Raw genomic sequence first — 14,405 nt, 5'->3', positions numbered from 1 at the left:
CTAAAATCAACCATTGCTTTCAGCATTTGGTCCCTATTGTGCTGGTAAACAAAAGAAGAACTGTACATGCTTTTGAAGAATTCATGTTCAGACCAGTGAGTCAGTTTTAAGGGAAGAGAAGTGGCTCAGCGTAAATGTAACATACTTCTACTGAGGGCTCACACCCAGAAATGATTAAGCACAGCTAAATTATTCCAGTGTAGAGATAAGGCATATTTGAACCAGAGATATCTTAGTTTTTATCATCTGCTTGTTAATGATAGTACAACAAAGTAATTTCATGTTTCCTGCAAGTAAGTATTTACCTACCACATTTGACACATCAGGTGGTGAAATGCAAGTTGTGAATTTCCAGTAGGTTTGATCTAAACCAAGTTCCCCTTCACGGTGCTGAAAGTTCTATTTCAGTTTGTGAATGTGTGTAACTGTGTTTTTGCAGGTGGTGCATTCAAATCCTTAGGTACGAGTGCATATGTGAATTGTGGTGTTCAAGGCCACAGATGGAAAGCATTGCTTGAAGTATTTCCAAGAAAACTGATATTCCTACCTGCATGTAGAGTACATTCCTTTTACCTTTGTTCAGAATGGGGAAGTAATTGTAGTTGGAAACATATGAGTAAGGACAAAGTTTTAGTCATAAATAGAGGAGGTTTTCCCAGGTCAGCACACAATTGATCTAAGTCTGATCATTTTCTCCAGTGCTGGACATTCTTGCTGGATGAGTTCTCAAGTGGAGGATTTTACCTTGAGAGCTTTGTTTAACAGTTGCACTCCAGGCAATGCACTCCTGGGAATGCCTGAGAAATGTCGTGGTATCAGCATCTGTAAATGAGCCTCAGCAAGGACAGAAACACAAGGGGTTTGTCTGCTACGAAATATATGTCCAGCTGTGAGATACAGGAGGGCAGAAATCTTTCTTTTTTGGATTTTTGCCCAGTTTTTATAGCTGTACTTAGCTCTTTCACTGTAGCAGATTAACCACAAGTGGCTGGGATAGGTATTTTGGGAAAGCTCTTGCTCGGGCCATGTGCTAACTCCATCAGATTCTGGATACAACTTCATTCAAGCAGATGTTAGAATTGGCAGCACTTCTGCCTCTGTTAATAAATGTGTCTCATCTCTTTTCCAGGACTCAAATCTCACGATACACACTGATAACCCAGACCTGACACCGTGTTTCCAGAATACCATCCTAGCATGGATCCCCAGTATTTATCTATGGAGTGCATTACCCTTTTATCTTCTCTACCTAAAGCGCCACAAAAGAGGGTACATCGTGCTGTCAGTGCTGAGCAGGTTCAAGACGGTAAGATCCCTTTGCAGTGCTCCCCGTGCAGTGTAGGGTTCATTAGCATCAGTTCAGAATCCAGGGAAGTGCTGCAGTAGGGTTTAAACAAAAGTCACTCTGATTTAAGGGGGAACTGAAGAACGTGCTCATAGAAAAAAATAAAACTATATGTACAGATTTTTGAGGAAGGAAATCCCTCCTGCGAGCCCAGCTTTCTGGGTAGAGAGAGGAGTTGATTGCTCTGCAAAAGAGAGTTCACCCCTTTGTGAGCCAAAACTATGCTGCTTCACCCTTACTTAAGGTTTAAACCACTGAAAGCTGCAAAACAAAGACCTTAAGGTAGGTCTAGTGGGGATTTCATCTCATTGTGAAAGTAAGCACAAGAAGGGGGTTTTTTTTAAGCTGCTCTCCACACCCAATAGCTGTGTGGTTTCATCTCCATCTTGTACTTAAGAGGTGCCTGGTTTATAAGTGACTGGGTCTAAGGAAAGCAAACAAGTCGCTTTTCCATAGGCCATGAGAAAACTGGACTTACTCCTGGAGAAAAATACCAGGCTTCTGCTTCAGGGCATGTCTGCCTTTAATCTGGATGCTGCTTGTGTTTCTAATCCAAATGGAATAGTAGGGGGAAAAAAACCAGGCAAATACCTTAGTCCTTCTACTGGTTGTGTTTGCAAATCCCTCATAAAGCAGTTGGGATGAGACCCTTGGTTTGAGTGCAGCGGGACAGTTCCTTCAGCGCTGTTGCTCTGTTTACTCAGCTTTGTTTTGCTGGGAATCTGTGAATCAGGATGGTTTTCTCAGCTCTCCGACTGCCCCTGGAGAGGAGTTTACCAAATGCTGTTCCTGTTTGACTGCTTTCAGCTGTTTGGTGTCCTGCTGTGGTCCGTGAGCTGGGCTGACCTTTTCTACTCCTTCCACGAGCTCCTGCAAAACAGAACCCCTCCACCAGTGTATTTTGTGACCCCACTGGTCGTTGGCATCACTGTGGTTTGTAGCTGTTTCTGTTTATTGTGACCAATATGAATAACGTTTTCTTAGGCAGATGAAAGATGAGGAGCCCCTTTGCATTCATTGCCTTATCCTGACCTTTTTTTGGCTGAATTATTAGTGCTTGTATTACAGAAGCAAATTTTGCTACTGAAAAGGCCACAGTCAGAAATATCTCTCTCAAGTAGATTCAGCTGTGTAGATTAAAATATTTATAATGGAGAGATTGTTCTGTCTCCCTCCTTGCTTTTACCTGTTTGTCCAGGCTTGGGATTCAGGTCTGGAGAGAATTTGGATATGGCTTTGCCTAAATGGGGGGATACAATAGAGCATGTCTTGTGCATTGTTCAGTATTGTATTGGACTTTGTAAAACTGGAGGTAACTGTAATCACTGGAGGTGGTTGTTCCTCCATTAAACAAACCAGGTTTGCTTTGCCTAGGATGACAAACACACTTGTGGCTGTTGTATGAAAAAATAAAGTGGTAAAATTTGCCTATTGGGTTTTTAATTTCCTTGGTTAGATTTTTTTAAAAAAATCTTATTTTCTAGGCAGGTCATGATTGTCCATCTGGACTGGAGAAAGGGCAGCTCTTACCTTTGTTTAAAATGTTTGTATCTAGTATTTAATTGCTCCTAGCCCTAGGTGCAAAGTCTGGTTTAAAAGTTGAATTCTGGAGATGAGGCTCTCAAAACAGTAAAACAAATTATTTCAGAGTTATTCGCTGCTTTCCTTGGGTAAAGGAGGTTTTGCCACTGGCCTCTATGGAGCCACGATGGGGCCTCATTTCAGAGGGCTCCTGCTGTCAGTGATGTTTGTAAGATCTGCCAAACTGAGAGTGTGAAGGGGGGGAGCAGTGGGACAGGACTGTGTTCACGTGTCCCTGTATTTACTTTTACAGCTGTTGGCTACATTGCTTATTCAATACGAAAGGCTGAGAGGAGTTCAGTCCTCTGGAGTGCTCATTATCTTCTGGTTTTTGTCTGTGCTCTGTGCCGTGGGCCCTTTCAGGTCGAAGATCATGGCTACAACAGCACAGGTAACATGCCATCCTTGTTAGCACTTGGGGAACAGGAAATGTGGCATTAACATCTCTGTGAAGGGAATGAATCACGGAGTTTGGAGTCAGATCTGAGCCAGAGAGAAAGAGAAGTTTAGTTCTGTTGCCTTGACTCAGACTTGTGTAACTAGAAGGGAACTGGGTTTCTCATGCAATGTCAAAAAGGAGATTTTGCTTAGCCCAGGGCTGTGCTGGAAACCTGATAGACATGTGAGGGCAGTACCAACTCTGTGTATGTGTCAGAACAGACTCTTTTTTTATCTCTTTCCCATCCCTTGCCATGCTTAAATAGGGATGGGTAATAATCGGAGATGACACATTTTAATATGTAAAGTTGTTTTTTTGCTTAGGCAGCTTGGCCACATTACACAGCTCCATGGGCTTTCTTCTGTCAGTGCCTGATGTGCTGAGGACAGCATTTTGACTCCACTGTGGCTGTAAATAGAGAACAGAAAGTTGGAGGGAGAGGAAAGAAACCTGGGCTGTTATGATTCCCGTTTGAAAACATAGCAGGTTCTCCCACAGTAAGAAACTTGTTAAGTTTTTCACAGAAACAAGTTTCACTAAGTAGGGCAAAGCAGATTGCTTCGGTGGTTAGATCATCAAAGGCTGGGAGAGGAAAAGAGTACTTGAAAAACATTAAGGTGATTGCTTCTCCTCAGTGAAATCAGTGTTGATTCTGTTTAGTGATTTCTTGATTTTCTACTTGCTTTTTTGTGACTATTAGCAGCATTACCCTGTTAGCAAGGATTTTCCTTTACCAGGCTGTTGTAAATATTCCAGCGGAGATTGAATTAAACCTTTAATGACAGTCTGGGCAGAACATCTTCAGATAATAGCTGCAGTCTGGTGAGACCATTTCAAACACCACTTAGAGGCAATTCTAATAAGTAAAAATATTGGACTATTAATGTTTAAATCCTTAATCAACTTGAACTTACGGGCGCAGAGCCTTACAACAGGCCTGGGTAACATTTCTCCTCTTGCAACTGCTGAGAACCAAATATACTTTCTCTTGCACTTAAGGTTTAAACATTTTAAGTGAGCAATGAGAATGTTCATAATGGCATTAGGGTATGAAAGAGCTGTATAAAGGACATACCCTCGCAGCAATAAGTTTTAAGTAAACTGCAGACTCGTGATTAGGAAAGAAAATATCTCTGGAGCAGATGGAATTGTTATTATGCAATGTAGTGGTTTTTTGCAGCTTCTACTGAAAGTATTTAATACTGACTGCTTGTCAGTGACAAGATATTAAAGTAAAAGGATGTTCTCTGATCTGGGTTGACAATTCCTATGCTTAAGACATGATCTTGCAAGAACCCCCACAGGTAATTTAAAAGGATGTTATGTAGGCCTGATTCCAGAGGGTGTCTGCATGCAGTGAGGATGTATAAGCACTTTGAACTTGACATAATTTAATGAAAAGCTTGGAGATAAGCATGTTCTTAGGCACTTGACAGAGTATGTGCATACTTTTTTGAGATAATTCCTGCTAGCAACTGCTTTGCAGTATTCAACTTTAGAGGAAGAAAGGAATTGCCAAAAGAAGCTGTGAAAAAGTCAAGAGAGAGTCTGTGTGTGTGTGTGTGTGTGTGTGTTGGGTGGGCTGAGAAGTACAATAAAAACAATCACTTGGTGTTTCTTTTCCCTCTAGGGCCATGTAAATGAAAGGTTCAGGTTTACCACGTTTTACATCTACTTTGCTTTGATAATTGTGGAGTTGATCCTTTCGTGTTTTAAAGAGAAGCCTCCGTTTTTTTCCCCTGTCAGTACAGATACTGTAAGTATTTTCACTTTGCTTTATCTGAATTTTACAGATTATATCGTGTTTTGAGAGTTCCACTGAGAGTACTTGTCATTGGAAACAGCTTTGGATTGTCACTGAGATGGCAGTAGTTAGTGACCCTCTTGCAAAACACTGGATATGGAGAGTAATATTGGGGTTAGAAGCTTTTTTCCGTTATATGTGCCATCAGAAATGACTGTGTAGTGAAAGCAGCTCTCCTGCTTGCTGCTTCACAGCAGTTTAAATTGCACTTATGAACATTGAAGTGTAATATTAATTAATTCAAGAGTGTTTTTTATTGAGATGGTGGTCTACTTGCTTAACATTCATCTAGAGTTAGCAAAGGTTTATGAGGTTTGTCTTAATAAAGGAGTTCTATATGTGTTGAGAATAGATATGAAAAAACATTATTAACAGAAGATATTAGTGGTGTCACAGGTTAAATTTCTTCTCCAGTTCATAAAGTGGTCTCTATAATTGGATTTATGTTTGAACCAAGCTGAGAGAGAAGTTGAGTTCATGTCTTAAAATGAACATTTCAGAAACTGTAGAATGACATTTCACTTTATATAAATGTGATTTAAAGGCAGTATATGAAGCAATTTTTAGAGATAAAAGGAGTTCTGTCTGACTTGGGAAATGAAAGAAATCAATTTTATGTCTAGTTAGGACATAGGTATGTACATGTAATGTACCATATAATATACCAAAACTGATCAAAATAGACTGTTGTCTTATTAAAGTGGTGGTGAATGTCTTACTTTATTTATTTTGGGTTTTTTTTCCCCCATAACTTCATTATAGAATCCGTGTCCAGAGTTAAATTCAGGCTTCCTGTCAAGGCTGACGTTTTGGTGGTTTACAAGGTGAGCTTCTCTTTTCAAGCTGTTGGGCAGCTGACAAGCCCACACTCTACTTGTGATCTGTGTTGCACAGAGTTAGCAGCACAGAGCCTTTCCCTCTGTAAGTAGCTGATGTTGGATGCTCTTTCATCCACAGAGGTTTCAGCACTTGTGGCATTTGCCTTTTTAGAAACACACAACCAAAACTTTTTCTCTGAAGAGGAATGGCAACAGCTGTGGCATGACCAGAAGGGTGCACAGCCTGCTTGTGCTCCCCACCTGCTGGAATATAACCCAAATCAAGGTGTAACTCTGTGTTCCACAAGATTAGTTGTGGCAGCCTTTCACCCATCTGAGGGTGCATTTTGTTTCCTGTTGAGGTTCATGGGTGAATGCTTTCTTATAAGGACATTTTCTGTGCAAGAGGGAAAGTAAACTGGGTTATGTATACAAATGAGACTGCTGATAAAAGGTATGTGTATGAAAGGTGCAGATCTGAGATTGGGCCTACTACTGCATGATAAAGAAGTGGAAAGGTTGTCAGAGGTCATATTAAGGCTCAGCTTTTCCACAGTGGTTGAGAGTCTTGAGATCTTAATTCTTCCATCCATGTAAATTAATTGTCCTGGTAACAGCCCTGTAAAGTTCCTTTAGTGAGAGGGTGAGATCTTTCTGAACTTCCAGAGTTTTGAATGTTCAGCTTCCCTATCGAGATTCTTGGCAATGAGATGTTTGTATCCCTTGCCAAAATTCCCCTTACAGCTGAGGACCTGTAGTTTTCAGAGAAATCTGATTTCTACTTTAATTTCAGTGAGCTCCACTTTTGCATTTAGTTCACCTCTAACACTTATTCCAGATAGACTTAATTATTTTCACTTCTAGAGCTTCACTGTTTTCATTTAACACCACAGTTTCATTCAAATGCTTCTGGTAGTTGATTTTTATTGTCCCTTTTTTCTGAAGTGATGTTTTCAATAAAATACATGTAATCAAAAATGCATCATGTCCTTTCCTTAATTGCAAACATCAATAAAAGGAACAAAGGGAGATGGAGGTGTAATTATCACCCATTCTGTGGAGTATCTTCTTGCTTTTGTTGGCTTAATAGTCCTAGAGTTCTGGCAATGATTTAAGTACTATTACCCAAACTGAATTGGGCTGTTTTTCTCCATATGTGCAGCATGGCAATTCATGGGTACAAAAGGCCTCTGGAAGAAAAAGATTTGTGGTCCCTGAATGAAGATGATACTTCAAAAAATATCGTGCAGCAACTGAGTAAAGAGTGGGACAGAGAAAAAGAAGAATGCAAACAGTGAGTATAGGAACAAGTCTGCAAACAGAGATTATCTGAGTCGTTTCAACATCCTCATCCTGAAAATGAGCCAAGTAAAAATGCACCCACCTCTTCAACCTTTCTGTTCTTCATTCACATTAACAGCAAAATTTGTTTATTTTAATATGTCTAGGCAGAGGCAAACAGGAGCCCTGGAGGGCCCATGTGCCACCAACACACTTTTTAACAAGGTGCTTAAAATCTCCATGGGCAGGTAGTGCCACTTCCCATGTGGAGAAGGGCTGAAGATGTGTGAGGAGAAGGGATTGAGTTGGTTGGGTTGTAGGAAAATGAACAGCTTTCATCACTGAGCTGGTAGATATGAAACTGCATAGTTGCATCCCTCCTAGGCATGTTGGAGCATAACTTTTATACCCAGAAACCAAAAGGAATTCTTCATCATCTCCATCATGAGTTTTCTGGCCTGACAATATTTTTAGCCTTAAGGCTCTTAGCAGTGAGCAACTCTTCACTTCCTAGCAGTAAAGATAGGAAACTTGAAACATGTAAAAGGCAGGAGGAAAGAGATATTTTATTGCTGAGACTCAACTCCTGTTGCCTAGAAAGTTAACAGAAAAAATTGTCATAGTCTCTGATGGAAATGGGATGAGGGTCAGAAGTTGCCTACAGTTACATCCCTGGTGGAGAGGATATCCTTCTTATTTGCATGTCCTGTCCTAACCTAAAGAAATTATCTATTGTGCAACTGTATTTCCTTCTCCCACTGGTTAGTGTCCAAAATGTTTCCAAACAAATAGATGTGATAATAGTGTGTTTCAAATGAAAGATGTCAATAAGGAGGAGGCCTGCACTTCCCTTTCCTTTCATTGTGGAGGTTTCTTCTCCATGTCGAGGCTTTCCTCTGTTCTCTTCTGTGCATATCCTTGCCAAATTGGAAAGACCCTATTATGTGATAATATTGGGAGAGAGTTGTAAGCTTCTTGGCAAGGCTAAATATGATGTGGAGAGCTCCACTTTGCAGCTAAAATTTGAAAGGTTTCCAGCACTAACACCAGCAGTTGCCCACTAGTGCTTTGTGTGGATGTGTTGTGGTTCTACTTCAGGGTTTCTTTCTTTCGTTTTTTATTTTTTTTTTTAATTTTCTGAATGTCTCTATTTTTATGGTGTGGCATAATGTGCATTGTCTGGGTTCTGGTCTTTTTTGCACAGACATAAATCTCACTCCCCCGGGCTGTTTTATAGTAAGAGCACAGCCGTTGGGCAGAAGTGCCTGGGATCCAGGAAAACTTTTGCTAGGAAACCAGAAACCCTGCCTGGAGTTTTGTCATGGGATTCATTGCATTTTGGAAATTATCCATGCAAACCGGGGCCAGTTGGCAATGAATTTAAGCATAAATTATGGCTTGCATTTAGCTCAGGTAAAATTTTGTGGCAACTATATTAATGATTCTAAAATGGGGAAAAGAGTAAAACCAAAGCAAATTGCTGTAGTCCAGGTTGCTGGGTTTCACAGAACTCTAAAAGCTCTGCTTATTCTTCAGTTATAAGTAAGTATTCTCTATTACTTCATGTCAAATAATATTAGTGGTAGTTGCTTGGGAGCCATTGTAAATACTTTTTTTTTAGCCTTTTAACTCTCATTAAATCTGCACTGAGCAAACTTTTATGACATTAAAAATGCCATGTCAAGTTGTACACATGTTGAAAGTGTCATGAAAAGTATTTGCAGTGTACATAGTAGCCATTTATTTTTTAAAACTTAATCAGTTGCAACTCTGGCATAGCTAAAGCTTTAAACTTGTTTTATGGTAATGATTATCACATTTCTGTTGCTCCGTAACCTCTTTTTACATTTTGCTTTACAGCTGTCTTGTGAATTACTGTTAAATAATTGCTAAAAATTCATTTGCTTCTAATGAGTTGCAGAGAGAGCCCAGCATGGATTTAAGTTGTTATTACAGATAATAAAGCACACAAAGAGTATTTTTTCCTTTGCTTTTGCTCTCTTTGCTTGCATGGCTGAAGTCTCTGCTCACTCACTTTGCTGGTAAGTGCAGTTTCTTCTGAGAAAGTCAGAGCTGTGCTGGATGGAGAAGAGAGAGCTGGAATGCACTTTCCCTCATTTTTAGTTAGCTTCTGGTTTTAGAGACTCTCCTTATGAAGAGATTTTGGAGATGCAGGGCCTTGTCAGCACCACTGGGAAAGCTGCGTGTTTTCCCATGAGATAATCAGTACCTGTTATCTGCCCTGCTATAAATAATGGAAACCAGGCTCATGCTCTTTGCTTTGATGAAAAGCTGGGCGTGAGCAGTCCCACACACTGCTGAAAACCCGACCTCACCTAACTATGTGTAGTAAACACTAAAAGTGCGTTTTCTCCCTTTGGGACTTTTAGCTGCAGAAGAACCATTGCCTTGCTGTTAGCTCAGTGTAATAAACATCTTTAATAGCACAAAGCCAGGGGCGAGCAGTCTTGTTTCTTCAAATCCTTCAATGAGTTTAATAGGCTGGTTGCCAGAAAAACAAGGCTTTGCTCATAAACTCTCCAGGTTTGATCTGGAAAGACAAAGACAACACTGTTTGTTCTTGTCTAGGGGGGAAAAAAATAAATTGTCTGGTTTGGGTTCTCCCGCTTCCCTCAAACTTTATTGCAGAGAAATTGGAATTTGCAAATGCCTTTGTCTGAAAGGATGTGAACAAGTTTCTACCTGTGGACTGTTAGCCACGCTGATCATATTGAATGCTCAGAGGCTGTTGGAATTATTTGACTCTGCAGCCAGCCAGCTTCAAAAAATCTGCAGTCTTTATGAAAAATCATAAATCCAACCTCACTTGGTAGTACTTACAAGTTGTTTTTCAAATGCCTTCTGGTAAGTCTTCACTGTTTCTAGGGTCTGTCTTCCATCTGTTTCTTCTTGTAAAGCCTATTTGCCCCAGACTAATTTCCTTCTCTCTGCTCCACCTGGACTTAAGTTTCCTGTCTGACATTCAGGAAATTGTTCTCTGGTCCCCAGGAAACAACAGCAATTCAATATTTGCTGGCAGAAAAGTTGCCAGGCTGATCTTTGAGAGCAATTCATGGGGGAAATAATTTCCCAGAGCACCCCTTCTTCATTGATGGGCAACAGAAGTCAGGCAGCTAAACCCCAGAGGTGCTTCTAGAAAACCCTCCCCGAGCCCTGGAGAGCAGAATGGGCCTCTTGGGTCCATTTTTGCCATCAGTCAGTCAGAGTATGCAGAAGAGGTCACTTTTGTTAGCTTATCTGACAGCTGGAGAAAGAGAGGCAAAAAGTAAGAAAGGAATCATAGAGTCCTAGAATCATTAAGATTGGGAAAAGATTTCTGTGATTGAGTCCAATGGTTAATGAAATGGATGCAGCCAAACAGAGTTTAGACACTTAAATTGTCAACCAAGTAAAATTTAGGCACCTAAACCCAAAGTTTCTCTCCTGGAAGAACCTCAGACAGCTGTGGTCCAGATCTTGGAGATGTCTCAGCTTTGGAAGTTTGTACTTGATTTCAGGTTTCCAGGAATGCAAAACTCTGTATTTAGAGAGGGCTATACCTGGTTCAGTGCTTATCTGCCCGGGGGGATTCAGAATTCTTCTCTGTGTGATCAGAGAAGGCTTCAGGTTTATACAGCCACTAACTGAATAATGAACACAGGCTCAGGAGGAGTAGGGGAGGGTGCCTTGTGTGGTGTGTGACAGCAACAGTTAGAGGATTCCTGTACAAGGAACTGGAGATCCAAGGTCAATTCTGTCCTCTGCCTAAGGGAGTTGAGACTTCATCTCCTCCTCCTATGGGCCATGTTCTCATCCCATGATGATTGATTTTCTGGCCTGGGGAGTGCACCTCATAAGTCTTGCAGAAAAAGAAAAGGAGTCTCAATTACACGAGAGAGGCTGATCCACCTTGATCTTCTGGGAAGTCTTGCTGTTGGTCAGTAGCAGAGCAAAGAAGGGAGCAGAGTTTTGGGTGTTAACTGCAGTGCTGTGCACAGAGGGCAGTGACAGTCTCATTGTCAGATGTCTCCAGTGGCTTGTTTCATTTCCCTAGGAGAGATGATGTGACATATATGAAGAAATCGAACCATGTGCTGAATCATGTTGGAGATGGTCCAGAGGAAGCAGAAGTTCTGATCAGAGACAAAAAGCACAATAGGAAACCTTCCTTTCTCAAAGCTTTGCTGAGGACCTTTGGGCCATACTTCTTAATTGGCTCCTTCTTCAAGCTGATACAAGACCTACTCTCTTTCGTCAACCCCCAGCTGTTAAGGTTGGTTTACTCTGTGAGTAGTTTCTATGTGCAGTCCCTGTGCAGGCTTGGCTTTGGCATGGGGTATTTGTTTTTGAAATGCATAGCTACTTCCCCTCACAGTGCTGGAATATGTGCTCCCTCACCTTCCCAATGCCATAAGACAGGAGTTCTTTACTGTGGACTCAGCTGTAAATTGGACAAGCCTCACTGAAATGCAAGATTTATAAACTGCCCATCACCCACAGACAGCTTTGAATTACAAATTACCTGTTGTTGCTCCGTGCATCAGAGCAAAGCAATTTCTCCCCATTTCTGAAGGATTATTTGTGAAATCAAAGCCAAGAACTGCTGGCTGGATCCAGTGGTCTCTGTACATCTGATACCCACATGAGGTGATGGTGGTTGCAGCTGTGGCGTGACTTGATGTACAGATGAAGCGTGGTGCTCAAGTGTGTGGTGCTTTGGCTGTGCTGCTGTCATCTGGGAAAGGTTTTGGACCATTTGGATGAGTTCTTAGTCGTGCACAGCAGTAAGAATGTGTGAGGCACAGTTGCAGTGAATTTCCATGTGAAAGAAAATTATGGTTCTATTAAAAAAAACAACTGAGAGGTCATGACAGAAGTGGTATGTCCTCAAATTCTCCAAATATAAGGAACACCTGTACCTCCCATCTCCAGCTGGTTGCCCAGCTTGATCCATAAAGGAATTGGCATGATCCCCACATTTTTTTCTCATCATTCTTAAAGTGAAAATTTCCCCAGACAATCATTAACTAAACAGAAAGTAACAGTGGAAATACCAGTGTTTCTGTCAAGCAATTATTAATGGAAAAGAACATAGTCCTGTTAATGCATGAGAGAGGGTTGGAGCTTGGATGGAGGCCACAGGTGGATTTAGGGAAGGGGAGAAGAGAAAGCTCCTATCTGAGTGTCTCTTAAAATAATCACTGTTCTGAGATCATGTTGTTCTGTGGGTGGTTTGTGACATACCCAGAAATTTGCTAAAAAGAGGGTCTGACCCAGTATGGTGACATTTAATAGCTCACAGTTTGTCTTCTTCCAGAGACCTCAGTGAAGAGGAGGCAGCTGGCTTCCTTCTGAGAACACATTAAGTATAAACTATTCTGGGAATTTCTCAAATTTGCATAAATTTCTGGATATGTTGTCAGTGATATCTCTAGACATATTATGGGGAATTTCTTCTCAAGTCTAAATTCCTGCAGTCTGGGAAAATGCTCTTCTAGTGGTAAGAGAAGATGAAAAAGCCATGGCTGGATGGCAGGTTGCATGTAAGATAGTTTCATGTTTTAAAAAAATTGATAAATCCCATGCTGGGGCTGCAAGGAAGATATTTTCCCAAGGCTGTCCACTGACTGGAGTAGTGCAGAAGGAAAATCTCTCTGCACTGGAAGAAGAAAGATGTAGCAATCCCATGCTTCTACCATAAGGCTTTGGGGCCTTATTTGTAGTTTCCAGGTGTACTTTTTCCCTGCTGGTTATTTGAACCATGGAGGTAAATCTCTGTTCCTCCCGTATTTTGGCAATTCAATGCTCTAGTTAGTAGGCTGAAATCACAAATGTGATTTTTGACATTGCCATATCTTGCTCTGCCTGTTTGCTGTATGTCAGTGTGCAGGTCAGCAGCAAGAGCAGCTGTGAGGAGCTGCTTGTCAATAAAAGATGCTACAGCCAGTTTAATGGGACTACCATTTTACAGGAAAAAAAAAAAAGTAGGAGTGAAGAACTCTTTATGCATCCATCCAGGAGGATGTCTTTTAATCTAGCTTTTTTTTTGTGGGAAAACACCCCAGGCAGAAGCACTCAGGCTGGTTGAAGAGGATTTGGGTAAGAAGCTGGTTTTGCCTGCTCTGCTGCACTGCCCTACTCTGTCCTATCATTCACCTCCTGCCCTGGAGGGCTGCCTGACAGAGCTCAGACAGTGGGCCGAGTGTTTAAACTCTAGATCTCAGGGGAAACCAAGAGTTTCTCCTCATATTTCATTTTCAGGCTCATTTGCAAATGGACTTTCTCACTGGCAGAGCTTAAGGTTTTGCTGCTGGATCTTTGCAATATTGTTTGACTGAAGTCATAACTCAGCTTGTGTCCTGCAGAGCTGTTTGCTTTTTGTGGTTAGAGAGAGGATGTGGCAGGATGCTGTAGTTGGGAGAAGCTGTGTTATGTCCCATTAAACTTGCTGCATGGTTTTTTAATTCTATTTCTTTTTCCTTTTCCTTCCCCAATCTACTGAAAAACAGTGTATTAATTGGCTTCATCAAGAACAAAGATGCCCCAGCCTGGTGGGGATTTTTGATTGCGGCTTTGATGTTTGTCTGTGCTGTGCTGCAGACACTCATACTTCACCAGCATTTCCAGTACTGCTTTGTTACTGGGATGAGGCTGAGGACTGGGATCACTGGAGTGATATACCGAAAGGTAAGACTGGAGGCATTTCATGTGCTGAAACACCAGTGTATAGCTGAAAAAGTGGCCTGAGTTCTCACACAGTTAGGGAAGATCAGGCATATTGAAAAAGAGCAGCCTCCTGGAATGTAAAACATTGGTTTTGGTAACCACAACATTTGGTGTTTTGGTAAGTTTTTAGGAGTACCTCTGTTGTACTTTACAGAATTTTCTAGCGATCAGCACCTTAATGTGGGTGTACTGGTAGGTCACCAGATATACCACAGGTTCACTTTAAATGCTGAAAAAGGAGAGATTTAGATTAAGTATTAGGAAGAAATTCTTCCCTGTGAGGATGGTGAGGCCCTGGCACAGGTTGCCCAGAGAAGCTGTGGCTGCCCCATCCCTGGAAGTGTTCAAGGCCGGGTTGGACAGGGTTTGGATCCACCTGGGACAGTGGAAGGTGTCCCTGCCCATGGCAGA

General features: G+C 41.4%; 1 protein-coding gene across 1 annotated transcript in view; it reads left to right on the top strand.

Annotated features, from left to right (window-relative positions):
- Nucleotides 1-14,405, top strand: part of ABCC3 (ATP binding cassette subfamily C member 3) — a 46,817-nt gene that overhangs the window by 11,263 nt on the left and 21,149 nt on the right. The window contains exons 2-9 of the mRNA XM_027654595.1: nucleotides 1,130-1,306; nucleotides 2,153-2,278; nucleotides 3,180-3,317; nucleotides 4,996-5,121; nucleotides 5,932-5,993; nucleotides 7,150-7,281; nucleotides 11,323-11,541; nucleotides 13,778-13,955. Coding sequence (XP_027510396.1) covers nucleotides 1,130-1,306; nucleotides 2,153-2,278; nucleotides 3,180-3,317; nucleotides 4,996-5,121; nucleotides 5,932-5,993; nucleotides 7,150-7,281; nucleotides 11,323-11,541; nucleotides 13,778-13,955 — 1,158 coding nt within the window. The remainder of the gene's footprint in view (nucleotides 1-1,129; nucleotides 1,307-2,152; nucleotides 2,279-3,179; nucleotides 3,318-4,995; nucleotides 5,122-5,931; nucleotides 5,994-7,149; nucleotides 7,282-11,322; nucleotides 11,542-13,777; nucleotides 13,956-14,405) is intronic.

This window comes from Corapipo altera, unplaced genomic scaffold (assembly GCF_003945725.1).
Source record: "Corapipo altera isolate COAL_440 unplaced genomic scaffold, ASM394572v1 343, whole genome shotgun sequence".
Lineage (NCBI taxonomy): Eukaryota > Metazoa > Chordata > Aves > Passeriformes > Pipridae > Corapipo > Corapipo altera.
Note: the sequence above shows the minus strand (reverse complement) of the source record. Positions and strands in the feature narration are given on the sequence as shown.